General features: G+C 38.5%; 2 protein-coding genes across 2 annotated transcripts; one reads left to right on the forward strand and one right to left on the reverse strand.

Annotated features, from left to right (window-relative positions):
* The first annotated feature begins 1,238 nt into the window (after window positions 1-1,238).
* LOC131134211 (DNA ligase 1) lies at window positions 1,239-10,863 on the forward strand. Its single transcript, XM_058079227.1, has 6 exons — window positions 1,239-1,413; window positions 5,131-5,171; window positions 5,256-5,325; window positions 6,241-6,306; window positions 6,399-7,267; window positions 9,631-10,863. Exons 1-6 carry the CDS (start codon window positions 1,359-1,361, stop codon window positions 9,697-9,699), a joined length of 1,170 nt encoding a protein of 389 aa, XP_057935210.1. The 5' UTR covers window positions 1,239-1,358; the 3' UTR covers window positions 9,700-10,863.
* Window positions 10,602-17,600, reverse strand: LOC131134212 (inositol-tetrakisphosphate 1-kinase-like). The gene is made up of 9 exons (XM_058079228.1): window positions 16,994-17,600; window positions 16,476-16,598; window positions 14,527-14,644; window positions 14,343-14,444; window positions 12,952-12,992; window positions 12,697-12,862; window positions 12,535-12,602; window positions 11,115-11,277; window positions 10,602-11,006 (listed from the first exon to the last, which is right to left on the reverse strand). The coding sequence occupies exons 1-9, from the start codon at window positions 17,036-17,038 to the stop codon at window positions 10,903-10,905; spliced, it is 930 nt and encodes a 309-aa protein (XP_057935211.1). The 5' UTR covers window positions 17,039-17,600; the 3' UTR covers window positions 10,602-10,902.
* Window positions 17,601-19,424: the final 1,824 nt, after the last annotated feature.

Genomic DNA, 19,424 nt, shown 5'->3' on the forward strand with positions numbered 1-19,424 from the left:
CCACGATGTACTCGTTCACTCCTCCATTAATTAGCACCACGAATGGCTGCTTTTATTACACTCCACACTGTAAATCCCAATACACTACAACTAGTAATATTGTATGTATTTAATACTACTAGTATTTGACTTTTTGTTTATGATACTTGGCTGCTGTGTACACCACAACCAGACCGGATGTCGACTGAGGGGGAAACTGTGAGCTGAGACTAAGGTGGTCTGGTGCCTTGCTCAAGGGAATAGCAACAATTACTGGTCAAATATTATATATTATTATCCATCCATTCTTTGTACTATTTATGGTCATTAGGGTCGTGGAGCCTATCCCAGCTGACCTCACTGAGGGGCGAGGTGAAGAATGAATGAATGTTATTATATATGATAAAAGATCCTGAGGGTTATGGAACATAATAACCAGAAAATATCATAGCAGACATAGTAGTTCATTCCATGCCAGCGTGCCGTAGCAGAAATGAAAACTTTTTGTCCACTGCTTGTTATTCAGTTTTTGTATTTTTCAACATTTTTGTCATCAACTTTACTCCTATAATATTATAACTTTTGTCTGGGTTGCACATTGTACAAGTGGTTAGCACGCAGGCCACACAGCTAGGAGACAGGAGTTCGATTCCACCCTCGGACATCTCTGTGTGGAGTTTGCATGTTCTGCCCGTGCATGCGTGGGTTTTCTTTTCCGGCTACTCCGGTTTCCTCCCACATTCCAAAAACATGCTAGGTAGGTTAATTAGCCACTCCAAATTGTCCATAGGTATGAATGTGAGTGTGAATGGTTGTTTGTCTATATGTGCCCTGTGATTGGCTGACTGGCCACCAGTTCAGGGTGTACCCCGCGTCTCGCCAGAAGACAGCTGGGATAGGCTCCAGCATACCCTGCAACTGTTATGAGGATTAGCATTAGAAAATGAATATTTTTTTTCCTCATAGTACTATGTGATGCTATATTAAACTAATATTTAACTTTATTCTTATAAAATGACTGCTTTGTTGTGGTTGGCGTTGTTTTCTTGTGTTTTAAAAAATACATAAAGGGCCACTATGGCCCCCTGGCCGTGCTTTGGACACCCCTGCACTACTCACAAATGAGTACAATATATAACAATATAGCTTTAAAGAAGAATGTTTTTAAATATGGTTTATTTACTAAGTGCATGTGACACAGTTGAGGATTTGAGCTGGGCTACGTCATTTGACCTAGCACACACACACACACACACACACACACACGTCTCTGGCTTGGGTTCTGCGCAACCACTGTGCATGTGTGTGTGTGTGTGCGCGTGCGTGTGAATAGAGCATCCACCCGCGGTTTGAAGGATATCTCCTCAGGAACCTCTTTTATGGATCATATGGGGATTCTCAGAACCGCAGTTTTTCTCTTAGCAGCCGTGGGAGGTAAGTGTCGGTCATAGTTCTATACATTCATATACAATACACCGAGATATTTCGATAAGGTATATGATAATAACGCTAACTCGGCACGTGATGGCAATTATTAGATTACATCCACAAAAGCATCGTTATTCAGTTAGCTAGCTGCTAACCTTGTAGCTAATGTCGTGTATTGTAGTGGGCGGGTAATCCAATATTGATACCAATTTTAGAATCGGTATGGAATCGATACAGGCATGATGAGATCGATATTTTTATTACTCGTTTGTGTATTTTCATAACATACATGCTTTTTTAATATTCATAATGTTTACAAGTCGATGCCAAATACTGCAGTGTAATCCAAATATAAACTTTTAATATCAGATATTGCATCTTAAATGGGAACAAATAAAAGCATAAAGCTTAAAGAGGGGCGTGCACGCTGCTGCTTCCGGTCTCTTGGTCCAAGTGATCCAATATGTGCAAGCATACTGTGAGGGGGATAATCCCACTGTGAGAACAAGCTGACATGCCTGCTCCACACAGGGGAACCTTGTTAGCAGCCAGGTAGATGTTCCTCACTTCTACCACATCCTGGAATCAAATGCTGGAGGTGTTTAATACTATTGTGTGTATGTGAGGAATTATTGGATCAAAATGTACTTGAGAGCCCTTTTATTTGTACTTTGGACTGTGTAAGACCGGTCCAAAACATTCACACAGATCTTGGCAATACCACAACCTGCATGGTCTGCAACACTATACATATCCTGATATCTTTTAAACATACATAAGCATAGTTTTTTTAATGTAAATAATCTTACAGGGCAATAGCCATTGAAATAAAATAGTATATAATCTTTAAATAAATATAGAATACGCTCAATATCCCACCAAGCAGCCTCTCCTCCTCCATATCTCCACAGGGATCTCCAATTGCTCAAGTAACGAAGGGGTGCTCAAAGCTAACAGCTGCTCCCGAGTGTAAACAATGGATAAACGTTCCAGCTATAAACGTAACTTAATTTATTTATTTTTTATTTTTTTTATTTTTAAAATATATATATATATATTTTTCTCACTTCCTGCTTTCCTAATATAGTAAAAAAACATTTGACTTTTTTACTGAAAAAAAAAATTGTTCACTTCCTGCTTTCCTAATATAGTTTAATTTTTTTTAACTTAAAAAAAAGTTGTTTACTTTCTGCTTTCCTAATATAGTTACATTTTTTTTGTCATGTACCAAAGTAGGAGGTGATATGAGCATCCAATGTTATAATGGGTACCAATCAGTAACTGTTACATTTGTTCACTTCCTGCTTTCCTAAGTTATTTAATTTTTCGAGTATTTTAATTTATTTTTTTGTCACGTACTAAAGTACGAGGTGATATACGCAAGTTTTCAGTGAAATAAGAACGAGAGGCTCTGTTATGAGTTTCGTTTTTTTTTTCCCACAAGAATTCCCTTGTTCGTTAGGGAGGGTATTTGCTGGAGCATTTGCTGCTTTTTTTTTTAAACTTTTTTTTCTTTTTTGTGCGTGAGTGCGTGAGAATCAACGCCATCAGTTGACTCTCTTGGTCTTTAATGAGAATAAACTGTGTTGTATAGGATTTTGTGTTTTGGCCTTTTCCTGGTCCACTCATTTCCACTCTTTTCTTTAACTGTTTTTTCATATTGATAGACTTAGTGGTTGGCAGGAAGAATTAATATCCCCCTGCCGCCTTTTAGAAGCCAAAACCCAGTTTTTATTTCCATGCAGTTTAGGTTAGTTTCCCCCCTTAGCAAGCTTTATTTCACCATTTTGTGTTCTACTTGGGAGGGGAAACATAACAGGCACGCTTATTTTTAGTCTCAGCTCATGTAACCCTTGTGGATCAATAAAATCTGAGACTTAACCGTCCACAGAGATTCTCAGTACACTACGGACCTCCACAATAGGAGAGCCTGTCTAATTGCGCAAACAAAATAATGTGTAAATAATAAGTAAATAATGAGTCTAATGATGGATTTCATCAAGGAAGTGTATATCAGAATCACAATCAGAATCAGAATGCCTTTTATTGTCATTTTACATATTTCATAGTATAATGAAATTGCAGCAGCTCCATTTTCAGTGCAAGACAGTATGACAGTACAAAATATAGAAATTAGACGAATAAATAATAATAAATAACGAAGGGTCTACATCAGGGGTCTCAAACTCAATTTACCTGGGGGCCACTGGAGCTAGGGTCTGGGTGAGGCTGGGCGGCATCGGGTTTTTCAAACAAAACAAAAAACGCATTTATTAAAAACAGAAAAATATACAAACTTTTTCAGTGCTTTAGTTCTGATTTTCTACAATAAAAGCTCTGATAAAACATTCCACTGTTCTCAAATATCTTCATTTTTATTTTTCTACACAAAATAAGATGAAAAATAAATAAACGAATCAAGAATAAAGAAAATCAATCAGTAATGAATAAATATAATAATAATAATAAAAGGGCAAATAATAAAAACTTAAGAAACCACATATAGTTGGTGGGTAGACAAATGATTTTTTTCAGATTAAAATGAACAAAGCATTATTAGAGCCCTGTAGACATGACAAAACACGACTATAGTCACATTTATACTCTTTTTATTTACAACATATTGCGCAACTGCAGGGTCTTGAGACACATGCTAACTCGCAAACTAGAGAGCTAGCGACCTAAACGGTAGCCTTCAAGTTATTTCCTTTAAACTTAAATAGCCAAAAACTTACCACTTCCACACGGATAGGGAGGATAACTATTAACAGTTATTTAACCTTTAACATGAACATGAATCAAACGTAATAATTTTTTCTGGGTACATGATACCATACAGCATCCATATCAAACTTGCGCGAGCCGCACTAAGATTAAACTTTCATATCAAGGCGGGGGCCTCAAACTAGTGTCCTGCGGGCCACATTTGGCCTGCCGGCCGCGTGTTTGAGACCCCTGGTCTACATTGTAGAGGACGATTGGTTGCCTTGGTTACATGGTTTTGTTGCAAATATATGCAAATATATATATATATATAATGTGCAAATGAGCTGACGTCTGCATTGACACACAATGTGAACTTTAGAGTATTTAGGGTTTTTTTTTGGTCAATATAACAAAAACAGAAATATTGTGATTTTTATTGAAGAGTAATTTTTGCTTGAAGAGACCGAGGTTGAACCCGATTCACACCTTTTTGAGCATCTGTGAGTTTACACGCGTTCTTACTGTCCCGGGTGTACCGATTCACTCCAGTGAACGGCTCATCAGAACTGGAACCAGTAAAAGGTATTGAGTTTCCCATCACTGATAGCGTGTGGATTTTATGTTTTATATTATTCACCTGGAAATGAGAACGCCACATCCAACATGGATAAACACACATTGCGTTTGCAGTAAAGTGCTGCACCTCTTAGGGTGCCTTTAATGTTATAATAGCAGTAAGGGATTTGAGACCGATTTAGCCCCAGGTGGAACCTACCCGTGAGCTTACGCCCCTGGGAAAAGTGTGTGTGGGTGTGTGTGTGTGTGTGTGGGAGAGAAAGATACAGCACATAAGCCTCTTTGCTGTGTCACTTCACCAAGGTAACAAAACGCTTACCTAAAAACAAGTCCTGCCTCTCGCACGAGGAACGTTCTCTTCGTTCCATGCCGGAGGTTCCTTCTGTGCCGTAGCAGAAATGAAAACTGTGGTGCTTCTAATTGTCTTCTTGTGCGTTCCAGTGGGATGTCGGCCTGCAAAGTCGCCTCTTAATGATGCAAAGGTCAGAAATCATCTCCCTTATTATGATGTATATTCCGGCACATATTTCCAGCAATAACGTTCCTGTTCCTGTTCCTGTGTCCAGGTGGAATGTATTATTCAGGAGACGCTGAATGGAGAAGGGTCGCAACATGGGTGTGGCCCTCAGCTAGCAGGTGATGTCTCCATTAACTATTCACCCATAGAGTTAGCTCCTGTAGATTAGATTAGGAGGATACATTTATGCACACATTTACTTCAGTTTTGAGATTCACGTTCAGTGGAACCTGAAAGTTAGCTTATTATTAGGACACTAGTTTGAGGCCCCGGCCTTGATATGAAAGTTTAATGTTAGTGCGGCCCGCGCAAGTTTGATATGGATGCTGTATGGTATCATGTACCCAGAAAAAATTATTACATTTGATTAATGTTCATGTTAAAGGTTAAATAACTGTTAATAGTTATCCTCCCTATCCGTGTGGAAGTGGTAAGTTTTTGGCTATTTAAGTTGAAAGGAAATAACTTGAAGGCTACCGTTTAGGTCGCTAGCTCTCTAGTTTGCGAGTTAGCATGTGTCTCAAGACCCTGCAGTTGCGCAATATGTTGTAAATAAAAAGAGTATAAATGTGACTATAGTCGTGTTTTGTCATGTCTACAGGGCTCTAATAATGCTTTGTTCATTTTAATCTGAAAAAAATCATTTGTCTACCCACCAACTATATGTGCTTTCTTAAGTTTTTATTATTTGCCGTTTTTTTATTATTATTTTATTTATTTATTTATTACTGATTGATTGATTTTCTTTATTGTTGATTTGTTTATTTATTTTTCATCTTATTTTGTGTAGAAAAAAAAAATTAAGATATTTGAGAACAGTGGAATGTTTTATCAGAGCTTTTATTGTAGAAAATTGGAACCAAAGCAAAGTTTTTTTTATTTTTCTGTTTTTAATAAATGCGTTTTTTTTGTTTTTTTTGGAAAACCTGATGCGGCCCAGTCTCACCCAGACCCGAGCTCCAGTGGCCCCCAAGTAAATTGAGTTTGAGACCCCTGGTATTTATCATGAGATGTTCCCCTGTTTTCTTCTGCAGCTGAACTTGATGAAGTACAAAGACACCAGGGTCTCCTGAGGGAGCTGCAAAGGCTCGCTGATGAAGGTATGAACTCATTTACATAACTTTATTAATTAAACAGAAATATGATGTCATGTTATTTGGCTGCACGTTGGCACTGACCTTTTGGCTTCCAGAGAGAGATGAAGCGAGGGAGAGGTACGAGTCCACTCTGCTTGATGAAGATAGAGACGTGGAACAGATGGACGAGGAAAACGATGGAGCCAAAACAACCGAGGAAGACGAGGCCAAGAATCGGGAAATGGAGGAGCCAAGGATTGACGATACAGGGATTCACGATGAAGAAGAGAGAGCGAAGGAGCTTGAGGAGCTTCTGGATGAAGAAATCAGCAAGAAGGACAAGGAGGAGAGAAATGACGAGGAGCTGAAAGAGCTGCTGAGGGAGTTGAAGAAGAAGCGTTATGAGATGAAGGAACTGGGGAGCCACAAAGGCTCTGAAAGTGGTCCAAAGCAGGAAGACAGGAAGCAAGAGATGGCAGGAGACAAAGAGCAAGTTCAGGAGCAGATGGACCAGAGGAGGAACGAGGTGGAGCTGAGTGTTGAGAAAGAGAAGGTGGAGAAAGAGCTGAAGGAGTTGAAGTCGAAGAACAAGCCAGAAGAGGAGAAGGAACGGAAGGAGAAGCAGGAAGAGCTGGATGAACTGGTCAAGAAGATGGAGCGAGTGCAAGAGGAGGCGCAAGCGGAGAAGAGAGATGATGCTGAGCAGGACGTGAAGGATGAAGGAGCTAAGGAGCTTCCAGAGAACGAAGTGAAAAGCAACCAGCAAGTCGTGGAAGTGAAGGATCCACAGCAGAAGAGGGTGATGGAGAAAGCCAGCGATGAGGCCACTCGCCAGTTTGAGCGGGAAAGATTAAAGGATGAAGAGGAGGAGAATCGGAACCAGGAGGAAGAGGATGACGAGGATGAGTACATCAGAGAAGATGAAGACCACCGGGAGGAGGATGACGATGATGATGAAGAAGACTTGGACGATGATCAAGGGGAGGTATGTCCATGTTGTCTTATCACCTTCAGGACGCAGTCTTAGGATAATATAAAATACACGGTAATACTGCGTTGCGGTACACACAATTGTAGTATAGCTAATGAGGAAGGAAGTACCTAACCACCACTCCATTGTAACCTGATGCATGGTCAAATAAAATGAAACCATTACCATTAGTTCTTCATTAGTTCCTCAATAACCACTCTAAATGTACGTATGTTCCTCAGTCACTACTCTACTCACTACTCGTTCCTCATTAGTTCTTCATTAGTTCCTCAGTCACTACTCTAAATGTACTATGTGCCTTAGTCATTAGTTCCTCAATAACCACTCTAAACGTATGTTCCTCAGTAACTACTTTACTCATTAGTACCTCATTAGTTCTTCATTAGTTCCTCGGTTACTACTCTAAATGCACTATGGGCATTAGTCATTAGTTCCTCAATAACCACTCTAAACATATGTTCCTCAGTCACTACTCTACTCATTAGTACCTCATTAGTTCTTCATTAGTTCCTCGGTTACTACTCTAAATGCACTATAGGTATGCCTTTGTCATTAGTTCCTCAATAACTACTCTAAATGTATGTTCCCCAGTAACTACTCCACTCATTAGTACCTCATTAGCTGTTCATTAGTTCCTCAGTTACTACTCTAAATGTACTATCTGCCTTAGACATGAGTTCCTCAATAACCACTCTAAACATGTGTTCCTTAGTTCCTCAGTAACTACTCTACTCATTGGTACCTCATTAGTTCTTCATTAGTTCCTCGGTTACTACTCTAAATGCACTATGGGCCTTAGTCATTAGTTGCTCAATAACTACTCTAAATGTATGTTCCTTACTTCCTCAGTAACTACTCTACTCATTAGTTCCTCGTTACGTCTTCATTAGTTCCTCAGTTACTACTCTAAATGTACTATGTGCCTTAGTCATTAGTTCCTCAATAACCACTCTAAATGTATGTTCCTTAGTTCCTCAGTAACTGCTCTACTCATTAGTACCTCATTAGTTCTTCATTAGTTCCTCGGTTACTACTCTAAATGCACTATGGGCCTTAGTCATTAGTTCCTCAATAACCACTCTAAATGTATGTTCCCTACTTCCTCAGTAACTACTCTACTCATTAGTTCCTCATTACGTCTTCATTAGTTCCTTGGTTACTACTCTAAATGCACTATGGGCCTTAGTCATTAGTTCCTCAATAACCACTCTAAATGTATGTTCCTCAGTAACTACTTTACTCATTAGTACCTCATTAGTTCTTCATTAGTTCCTCAGTTACTACTCTAAATGTACTATGTGCCTTAGCCATTAGCTCCCCAATAACTACTCTAAATGTATGTGCCCAGGTTCCCCAGTAACTACTCTACTCATTAGTTCCTCAGTATGTGCCTTAGTCATTAGTTCTTCATTCCTTCTTCAATAACTACTGTAGATGTATGTGCTTTAATTCCTCAGTAACTACTCTACTCATTAGTTCCTCAATAACTATACTCTAAATGTATGTACCTTAGTTCCTCAGTAGCTATTCTACTCATTAGTTCAACATTAGTTCCCCAGTAACTACTCTAAATGTACGTTCATTAGTTCCTCTGTGACTACTCTACTCGCTCGTTCCTCATTAGTTCTTTATACGTTATTCGGTAACTACTCTAAATATATGTACCTTAGTCATTAGTTCTTCATTAGATCCTCCATAACTACTCTAAATGTCTATGCCTAAGTTCCCCAGTAACTAGTCAAATGAATTTTCAAGTTGAAAGGGTATTGGTGTAATGAAAATGTGGAATTTCAGCAATGCTTCGTAAATATCGGGACGGGCGGGCAGACCTGCCAACATGTACTCAATTATAGTACTCAAAATGCAGCGTGACTCTGAACCATTGAATTCCAGGAAAAATTTGGAATGTGGAAATTGTTAGCCTGAATGTCTTATCGGAATGTTTAGATGTCGGAATGCATTCGTACTGCATTTAATACTCAAAATACTAAGTACTATAAGAGCTGTACTGTTTATGACAGATATGTCAATGCTCCACCCTGCTGGGGTAGGCTCCTGCTCACAGGACACTAATGAAGACGAGAAATAGCCAAACTTAACAGGTATATTCTAGTCTCCTAGTCCATCAGAAATTGAGAGTACTTCAAGATGAAACCAAAACTAATAATCATATGTGTTTGGTATGTGAAGGCTTTAAAAGATGGCGTTCTTATTGACACGTGTGAGTGCATTATGTTGGATTTATCTATCTATAAGTATTTTTTTTAACTATTTATATTTTATTTATAAGTGTACTGTACTTGGAGACACTGCAATCTCAATGGGTCTTAAACTGCTTGTCCTGTTTACATCTGCAGGAGCTGCTGGAAATCGAAGCACAGTTACGTGAAGTTGCTGCAGAGCTGAGGGAGCTACGCAGAGGATGAAACGCACCCACACACACCCACACCCACACACACACACTCCCACACACACACACACACACACACACACACACACACACACACACAGGGTAGTAGACTGACAAAACCCATTATTGCATTCTGGTTTTAACCCATCGACATCACTCTGTGTTTTCTACCTAATGTCAAATTGGAATGGAAAGTGTTTTCTAGATTCTGATTTTACTTCATTCTCGGGGGTTGTATGATTGACAGGTGAATTAAGTGCTAACTGCCACAGATGCAAAGCATTCAGCACTTTTCTTTCAATTTGTATGTCATGTCTCTGATTCCCCGTGTCAATATCTATGATGTGCAATAACCGATAGCTACACGTGAACTATAATGACTGTTATGTATCACTCAGATTTCTATCATGTCATCATTAGAGACGAGGAATGTGCTTCATTCGGCTCCTGCACTGTTAAAATCAGACTGTTGACGACATTCGAGGGTGACACAAATGGCGTGTAGAACCGATGGACTCGGAGCTTACGAGGTTTCAAAGTGTCACTTCAGGTTGAGGCAGCTTTGCACTCTTATAACAAGCCAAGGATGAGGCCCGGGGGGGGGGGGGGGCGCACTAAAGCCATTTTCCTGTCTTATACGGTAACACAAACGCTGACAACAATGCGTCACATCCCAGTGCAGTGCTTGCTGTCTTGACATTGTACAATGTGAATATCTTTGCGCCAAGGTCATACGAAATACAACACAACAGCGCCCCCAAGAGGACTTTGCTTACATTGCACACAACGAACAGGGTCACCAACAGAGAAACTGCAATAGCACAACGTAGAATGCAATAATATATCATAATCATAACGCAAGCATATATATATATATATATATATATATATATATATATAGCAGGTATTTTAATAAGTCATTAAAGTGCGCTGCTAGTGATAATCGTAGTATCATCCATTCCAAAGATGACATATTTCATCATATCACAATATTACAACAATATACATGTTTTGTATTGAAGTGCAAAGTGTATCCTAAAAACCAGCAAGATAGAAGAAAAACATTTCAAATCTGTACTAAAATATAATAAATGATAACAAATATTTGTAATATTACTGGTCACTGAATGTACTGTGTTTTGTGTCTTCTATGCTACCTGTCAATCAATAAAGGTATATGAAACACATTGACTGACAGTTGTGTTCTGCAGGGACCTTCTTAATGCTGACTGGACTCTTCAGAGCTACCAGAATCTTTCTTCTCCAACAGAGACTCGATGTAGCTTAGCAGAGAGGAGAAGAACTGGGGCACGCCCTCATAGCCTAAAAATACACAAGTCAGTGTCATATTAATATTGAGATAGAAATACCGTAATATAATAAAAAATGTACAACATAAAGTATACCGGTACCAGTAAGGCGGTGCAATACCTGGGAAGATGTTGATGTCGATGACGGTGAGCGTGTGCGTGTGGATGTTGATGATGACGTCCACGCCAAACAAGGCCATGCCAAGCTGGATGCGGAGTTCCTTGACCAGGGCGGCGACGGCCTCCGAGCTGGGAGGAGGGAGGCACGGCATTTGCTCATCCAGCTTGGAGGACACACGGGGGACATATTGAGTGTAATTTTATTTTTATTATGCCTGTGCAACTACATTTGCAATTTAATTACCATATTTGTAGGTGGTCAAAATCACTAATGCTATTCACTAGCACGTATATTAGCTTCATCATATAAATTAGCATCCACCTAGCGGAGTGGTTAGCGTGCAGGAGACCCGAGTTCAATTCCACCCTCGGCCATCTCTGTGTACATTATTCCGGTTTCCTCCCCCATTCCAAAAACATGCTAGGTTAATTAGCCACTCCAAATTGTCCATAGGTATGAATGTGAGTGTGAATGGTTGTTTGTCTATATGTGCCCTGGGATTGGCTGGCCACCAGTCCAGGGTGTAGACAGCTGGGATAGGCTCCAGCACCCCTTCGTGAGGATAAGTGGTAGAAAATGAGTGAATGATTGAATGACAGACAAAAATGATTTTGTATCTTGTGTAAGTTATGATTTAGGTAGCCCCCCCTGCTGGAAAAAACAGTACAGACCAGCTACCAGCATAGACCAGCATATGTTGTGTTTTCATGCTGGTAGCTGGTCTGTGCTGGTCTGGAGGACGAAAACACAACGTATGCTGGTCATGATGGTAATTAGTCTATGTTGTTTTTTTCCAGCAGGGCCCTTGGAGACATGGAGAAAATTAATTTTGATGGATAAAAAAAAAACAAAACATTTTGATGGATAAAAAAATGATAATTTTTGCATTATTGCAGATAAATTAGCATTATCCTGCAAAACCTTCTCATCTAATCCCTTTCATTCAGCTGTACGTTCAGCATATTCAGGCTATACTTATTTTTCACATCCCTAAAAAAAAAAATTCACACAAAATTCCCATTTTACTGTAAAAAATTGTTCCAGTTGTCGCTTTTTTCAACTGATTTGAACCATTCCAAAGTCAAAATTCCCAACTTAATCAGGACATTTACCATTCCTGGTACATTGGGCTATCATTCTGTGTATAAACTAGCAGTTAGCATGGCTAGCATGCTGACATGAGCATAACAAAAAATGTCAAATGTTGCTGTTGAGGTATTAATATACACAGACACTGCAACCATGATCGGCGTTGCATGCTAATGCGAGCATTGTTAGCATGCTAACATTAGCATAGTAGTGTTTTAGCTGTTTTTATAAGTAGAAATGTATAGATACACTTAGTGCTTTTGTGTTAAGTGTTAGCATGCTAACATTAACATAGTAGCATCATTAGCATTAGGAAGAAACAAATACTCACAGATGTGAGGTCAGAGCTTGACTCTGGTTTGGACACTTGATGACTGTTGAAGAAGATGGTCTTTCTGTCTGCAGGCGGAAAACACATAAGGAACACATCAAAACAGACAAACATTGGAAGGAACTTCAAGAATCAAAAAGAGAAAGTCATTTTCAGTCTGACCACATGGGCCGGGGGGGAAGTTCTTGAGTGAAGGTCTTTCCACGCAGAAGTGCTTGTCTCCGACCACAAACACCTTGTGCAGGACGGCACCGTGGCTTACAAAACTCTGGAGCACACACGGAGGATGGATCTCCACCAAACTTGCTGCGCTGAAGATCAGCGACATCTATGCACGACACATGCAGAGGAAACAAACACTGCAGCAAAGGCGGAGAAACGACCAAAAAACCCAACAAATAAGATGGATGCATTCACCTCATGGGACAGAGAACCGTGTGCCACTCTTGTTTTGCAAACTGCTCAGCAGAAAAGTTCATCATGTTGTTACATGTCACAAAAAAACACAAAGTAGCATCACAAGCATCAGTAGTGTTACCAACATAAACAGTTTCATTTCATTGGATACAAAAATGATCATTTATTTGCCTCAAATGGTGGAGGCCTATATTGTATCAGCAATGTCATGATGTCAGGCTCCCTCTGGTGGACAGAGGCAGCACTGCAATGAAATGCTTTGCTGTGATAAAATGTATCATGGGAAGAAGTAAAAAAAAATATTTTTTTAAACTTGTATCGGTACTATTGTATATTTCTTATCTAGGTCTTGACTGTTAAGTAGCTGTGTGATGAGTTTAGTGTTTTTTTTGCAAGACACCGTCAGTCAGATTGTAGACAAAAAAGCAGACAAAAGTTGACAAAAATAGCAGATCGCGATTAATCACATTTTTTGTCCATAGTTAACTCACAATTAATCACAGAAATAAAAACTTAATAAGTCTCTTTGTGGTTAATGATTCCATGTACAATTACAACAATAATTACATCAAATTTTATGTAAAAGAATATCGATTTTGGAACTATGGGCCATTATTTAACAATTCAACCATATTTTTGTGTTAGTATTTGTCTTTATTATTAGCATATTAGGTCTTAAATTCGGCTACAAATGTTTAGCAAATACAAAATGTGAGCGAGTGAGACCTCTGGAATTTTAGCCCAGCAGTTAGCGCGCTCCGTTTTCAACCGGCAATGTCATGATGTCAGGCTCCCTCTGGTGGACGGAGGCAGCACTGCAATGAAATGCTTTGCTGGGATGAAATGCAGTTAAAATAGATATATTTTTACTTGTACTATTGCATATTTCTTATCTAGGTTTTGACTGTTAAGTAGCTGTGTGATGAGTTTAGTGGGGTTTTTTTTTTTGCAAGACACCGTCAGTCAGATTGTTATATTGAGGTATTTCCAACGCTTTGACAAGGTTTTTTTTAAAATTCATAATTCATGATTGGCTCCTGTCAAATAAAAAGCTATCTGTATGTCACAGAGGGCTGTAGGGTTGGATTTGGATGGATTTCCACCCCTTTTTCTTTCGCCTTATACTTGCTCCCAAATGCTGATACTATGTGGGAATGCATAAAGGTAAGATTTGATGACTTTGAGTGCTAACGTGCATCATTGTGGTAGTTTGATGCTAAATGGCTAATGCTAGCACTAGCACTAATGCTAACACTGGACTTCAGCCAGGTCATCACATTGACAGGTCTGTTGTACAGGTCTATTTTCCTGTCTAAACTTAATCAGTGCATCTTAAACATCTGCACACCAGAAAAGACAATAATTGTAACAATAAAAAATTGTAAACTGACTGAGAGGGAAGCTCAGGTTGTGCGTCATCACTTCCTGTTGAATGGAAGGCATGTCACGGGCGCTGTGGACCTCCAGGTACGGAGGACTGCAAATGCGCCAGTCTGTCAGGTAGAACACATGCCTTTTGTCATTCTACTGTGCAGTACAACATAGCAGTATTACTACTCGTGTAGTACATGACACCTCGGAGGGACTTGTGCAGCTTGCTCATGATCCGGTAAGAAGCAAAGCGGTCTAGAAGCAACGTCATGGCAGGCAGGGGGTCCAGGAGAACCGTACTGCTATGACTGGACATGTAGCTCTGGAGCATAACACAAGGGAAGATCTCACTTTCACTTTCTTTCTCTAGTTCGGGGGTGTTTAAACTTTCATTTTGCACCATAAAGATGCTGAGTCAGGGGTGTACAAACCTTTTACCCTGAGGGCCACATACTAAAAAATGAAAAACATGTGCAGATATATTAAGAAAAATGGATATTATTTTTAGTAATTTATGATTTCTCTCTCCCCCCTCCCATTTTTGCTGTTGTTTTTTTTGTATTTTTTCCAAAAATGTGAACTTTCCTCTGAAATAATCATCACTTTTTATCTCATAATATTATAACTTTACTCTCATAATATTTTGACAATATTTCTATAATATTATAACCTTTATCCCAACCCAATTATCCCCAAATTACAACTTTATTTGGTTGTGTTTTGTCATTTCATTATATTTCAACTTAAAAAATATATAATTTAATATTTTCACTACGCTATTAAAATTACATTATATTTCCTCATAATAAAATTACAAGTTTTTCTTTTAAAGTTGCATTTTTTCTTAATTTTTTTGACTTATTTTACTTTATTCTGCTAAAATGTGAACTTTTTCTTTGATTCACTTCATTTTTTTTTAATTCCAATAATTTCTTTCTTCTTGTCATTTTTTAAAATAAGATTTTTTTTTTACATATTCTTTGTCATATTATACCTATATTTCAAAATGTTATGTTCCAAATGACCCCCAGGCCACACTTTGGAGACCCCTGTACTAAACCAATCCAGTGTATCCAGTATAATCCAGTGTAAATATAGAGGTCAGAGGTCAGCTACATTGCTGACAAAGGACATTAGTGTAATATATAATAATATTTCCCATTAATAATTATTTTTTTACAATATGCCCCGGGCCAATAAAAAACAAGATATGAGCCGAAAATGGCCGACAGGCTGCACTTTGGACACCCCTGCTCGAGTTGGAAGTCATGCAAATTGACTGTATGACTGAATAATTCATCATACATTTTTATCTCATAATATTATAACTTTACTCTCATAATATTTTGACTATATTTCTATAATATTATAACCTTTACCCCAACCTAATTTTCTCCAAATTACAACTTTATTTGGTTTTGTTTTGTCATTTCATTTCATTCATCAACTTAAAAAATATATAATTTAATATTTTCACTGTTTTATTAAAATGGCATTATATTTCCTCATAATATTACAACTTTATTCATTTAAAGTTGCATTTTTTTGGACTTATTTTGACTTTATTCTGCTAAAATTAAAAAATGTTCTTCAATTCACTTCATTTTTTTTAAATCCAATAATTTCTTTCTTCTTGTAATATTTAAAAATAAGATTATTTTTGTATTGCTTACATTTTCTTTGTCATATTATACTTATATTTCTAAATTTGATGTTCCAAATGGCCCCCAGGCCACACTTTGGAGACCCCTGTGCTGAACCAATCCAGTGTAATTCAGTGTCAATATAGGCTAACAGAGGTCAGCTGCATTGCTGACAAAGGACATTAGTGTAATATATAATAATATTTACCATTAATAATGATTATTTTTTACAATATGCCCCTGGCCAATAAAAAGAGAAAAAAAAGACATGAGCCGAAAATGGCCGACAGGCTGCACTTTGGACACCCCTGCTCGAGTTGGAAGTCATGCAAATTGACTGTATCACTGAATAATCCATCATACTAAAATTTACAATCTTTATAATTTTTTTTTTACCTGAAAGTGTTTGAACCCCAAAACCAGCTTGTAACCACATGAAACATATTATTGTCAGGTATTATTACCAAATGACATTTATGAAAGTGAATATGGTTGGACAGGTAGCGGCACCTGAAAGTTGGCCAGGAGCTGCCGTGATTGGCTGTCATGCTCCGCCTCCACGATGACATCAGACAGCTTGTGAACGATGACGTCAAAGGGCCCCTGAGGGCCCAGCGGCTGGGTAAGATCAATCTGAAACAGGAAATATGAATAAGCAACAACATATTTGTGCATGATTGCTTCTTTGTATCATGAACATGCATTCTTTATGGGTGCATTATTTCATTAAAAAACATAATATCCACATTTAAAAGACCTTTTCTTATGACAAGTACTGCACAGAAAGCGTGTAGTCGAAGGGCTGCAGGTGGCCGTGACATGGATTACGAAAGTTGTGCACATATGTATATGACACCTGTGGCAGTGGGAGCACAGTGGGCTAAACTAGTGGCAACTATTACTATTAACACAATGGAGTGCAAGTCCAAATCCATGTATTGTATAATAAAAACATGCACACACGTATTGGATATGTAACAAAAATATTCAGACACAAAATTCATCCAAATGACAAAAACATATTTTACCTCCACCACCTCCACGTCATGGCCCCTGGATGGAAAAGAAGACATTGGTTCATTTTAGAATAATTGTCACCCTGCCGTGAGTGGACCCGTGAGTGGACCCGTGAGTGGACCCGTGAGTGGACCCGGGTATTTCCCACGAAAATAAACTTACGCACAGAGCTTCGCAAAAGCATCCAGATTCATTCTTCTGCGTTTCTTATTGCTGAGACAGAAGCCCACTCTGTGGCGCGACATTTGCCTTTCCTCCTTTGGGACCCACTGACAGCAGAGATGGACAGCGAGGGTGGGATGCCCGCACTCTTATCCCTCACCTCTGCCACCCACACCCCCAGCACACAATACACACACATACACACACACATATACACACACGGCAGTAAACGAACACAAGTACCTTTTGGCTGTATGGCATTACGCTGAATGAACACCAGGAAGAGATAGTGAAACATGTCCACTAAGCAAAAACACTTGAAAGCAGCCACAAAGTGAAAGTGGTTTTTGGAATGAAGTGATGGGTGAAATTGTTTCTCATGGTTTCACCCATCGATACCAGCACCCTCTTGCAGAAGGAAATGAACGCCATACCTACTGTAAAACATGATGGAGACTCGGTTATGTTAACTTACTTATTTATGTTTACGTGTCTTCCAGGGTGGGGTACAATGAAAGAATAAAATGGGTAAATGACCTAAAATACAAATACAGTATAAGGCTGGGGTCTCAAACACGCGGCCCGCGGGCCAAATGTGGCGCGCAGGACACTAGTTTGAGGCCCCCGCCTTGATATGAAAGTTTAATGTTAGTGCGGCCCGCGCAAGTTTGATATGGATGCTGTATGGTATCATGTACCCAGAAAAAATTATTACGTTTGATTCATGTTCATGTTAAAGGTTAAATAACTGTTAATAGTTATCCTCCCTATCCGTGTGGAAGTGGTAAGTTTTTGGCTATTTAAGTTGAAAGGAAATAACTTGAAGGCTACCGTTTAGGTCGCTAGCTCTCTAGTTTGCGAGTTAGCAAGTGTCTCAAGACCCTGCAGTTGCGCAATATGTTGTAAATAAAAAGAGTATAAATGTGACTATAGTCGTGTTTTGTCATGTCTACAGGGCTCTAATAATGCTTTGTTCATTTTAATATGAAAAAAATCATTTGTCTACCCACCAACTATATGTGCTTTCTTAAGTTTTTATTATTTGCTCTTTTATTATTATTATTATTATATTTATTTATTTATTACTGATTGATTGATTTTCTTTATTCTTGATTTGTTTATTTATTTTTCATCTTATTTTGTGTAGAAAAATAAAAAATAAGATATTTGAGAACAGTGGAATGTTTTATCAGAGCTTTTCTTGTAGAAAATCGAAACCAAAGCAAAGTTTATTCATTTTTCTGTTTTTAATAAATGCGTTTTTTTGTTTTTTTTGGAAAACCTGATGCGGCCCAGTCTCACCCAGACCCTAGCTCCAGTGGCCCCCAAGTAAATTGAGTTTGAGACCCCTGGTATAAGGCATTCAGAAGATGCATTCAAAGATTTTTTTGATTTATTTATTGCACACTGGACACTAGATGTCAGTAATGTTACAGTAATGTTACTGCCATGTTCAGTGAGACAAACAAGCACCAGACTTTATTGTAGAAACAACAGGCTTTTATTGCAGGTTTGAATTATCTCAAAACAGGCACAATAATATCCCACTAAAGATGTCTAATAATTATCGGTATTGATATATCAGCATAAAAATATGATATCGGCTGATATCGGTATCTCATCATTTTCATCATGAAAAGTGATATTAAAAAAATGCTGTATATGTCTTCATTCCGCCACAGGAGATATGTCATGTTACACATAACGATATCTGTATCCGCTGATATCGGTATCGGTATCAACTATGACCCTGTGACATCACTTCCTGTCCCCCCCCCCCCACTCAGCTCCCTGAGCACCAAAAGACATTTACACAACTAGGAGTCTTATTTATAGCATATGTTTACTCCTTATTATGCTTACTATATCATGTAATGCAAGTAAATGTGATTGTAGGGGTGTTGGTTCATGTCTAGAGGTCTCTAATAACGTTAAAAAAAATTTTTCAAAGATTAGATGATTATTAATCATGCGTTATGATCTGGACAATCTGGTATTGGAAGGTTTTCATTGTATCAAGTTCATCAGTAATAATAATAATAATGAATACAGCCAAGTTAATGCACTAATATTAAAAAAATATGTGTTGCATTCATGATCCAAGAACTGACTTCTGGTCAGCTGGTCAGAACCAATCAGTGAGGAGATGGTGGGACTGGAATTTTGTAGAGCTTGTGAGATGATAACTTGCTGGTGTCCACATATTATTGTCCACAGCCGCACATTTCCTCAAGATGCTCTGGTCAATAGATGGCGTTGTTGTGTACTCGCTAATTAACC

Source organism: Doryrhamphus excisus, chromosome 8 (assembly GCF_030265055.1).
Source record: "Doryrhamphus excisus isolate RoL2022-K1 chromosome 8, RoL_Dexc_1.0, whole genome shotgun sequence".
NCBI classification, from domain to species: domain Eukaryota; kingdom Metazoa; phylum Chordata; class Actinopteri; order Syngnathiformes; family Syngnathidae; genus Doryrhamphus; species Doryrhamphus excisus.

Coding starts and splice junctions, on each gene's coding strand:
- LOC131134211 (XM_058079227.1), top strand. CDS start 1,359: ATGGATCATATGGGGATTCTCAGAACCGCAGTTTTTCTCTTAGCAGCC. Junction 1,414..5,130: donor TCTCTTAGCAGCCGTGGGAG/GTAAGTGTCGGT, acceptor TGTGCGTTCCAG/TGGGATGTCGGCCTGCAAAG. Junction 6,307..6,398: donor GCAAAGGCTCGCTGATGAAG/GTATGAACTCAT, acceptor TTTGGCTTCCAG/AGAGAGATGAAGCGAGGGAG.
- LOC131134212 (XM_058079228.1), bottom strand. CDS start 17,038: ATGTCTTCTTTTCCATCCAGGGGCCATGACGTGGAGGTGGTGGAG. Junction 14,445..14,526: donor GCTGCACAAGTCCCTCCGAG/GTGTCATGTACT, acceptor TCTACCTGACAG/ACTGGCGCATTTGCAGTCCT. Junction 12,863..12,951: donor ACGGTTCTCTGTCCCATGAG/GTGAATGCATCC, acceptor TGTCGTGCATAG/ATGTCGCTGATCTTCAGCGC.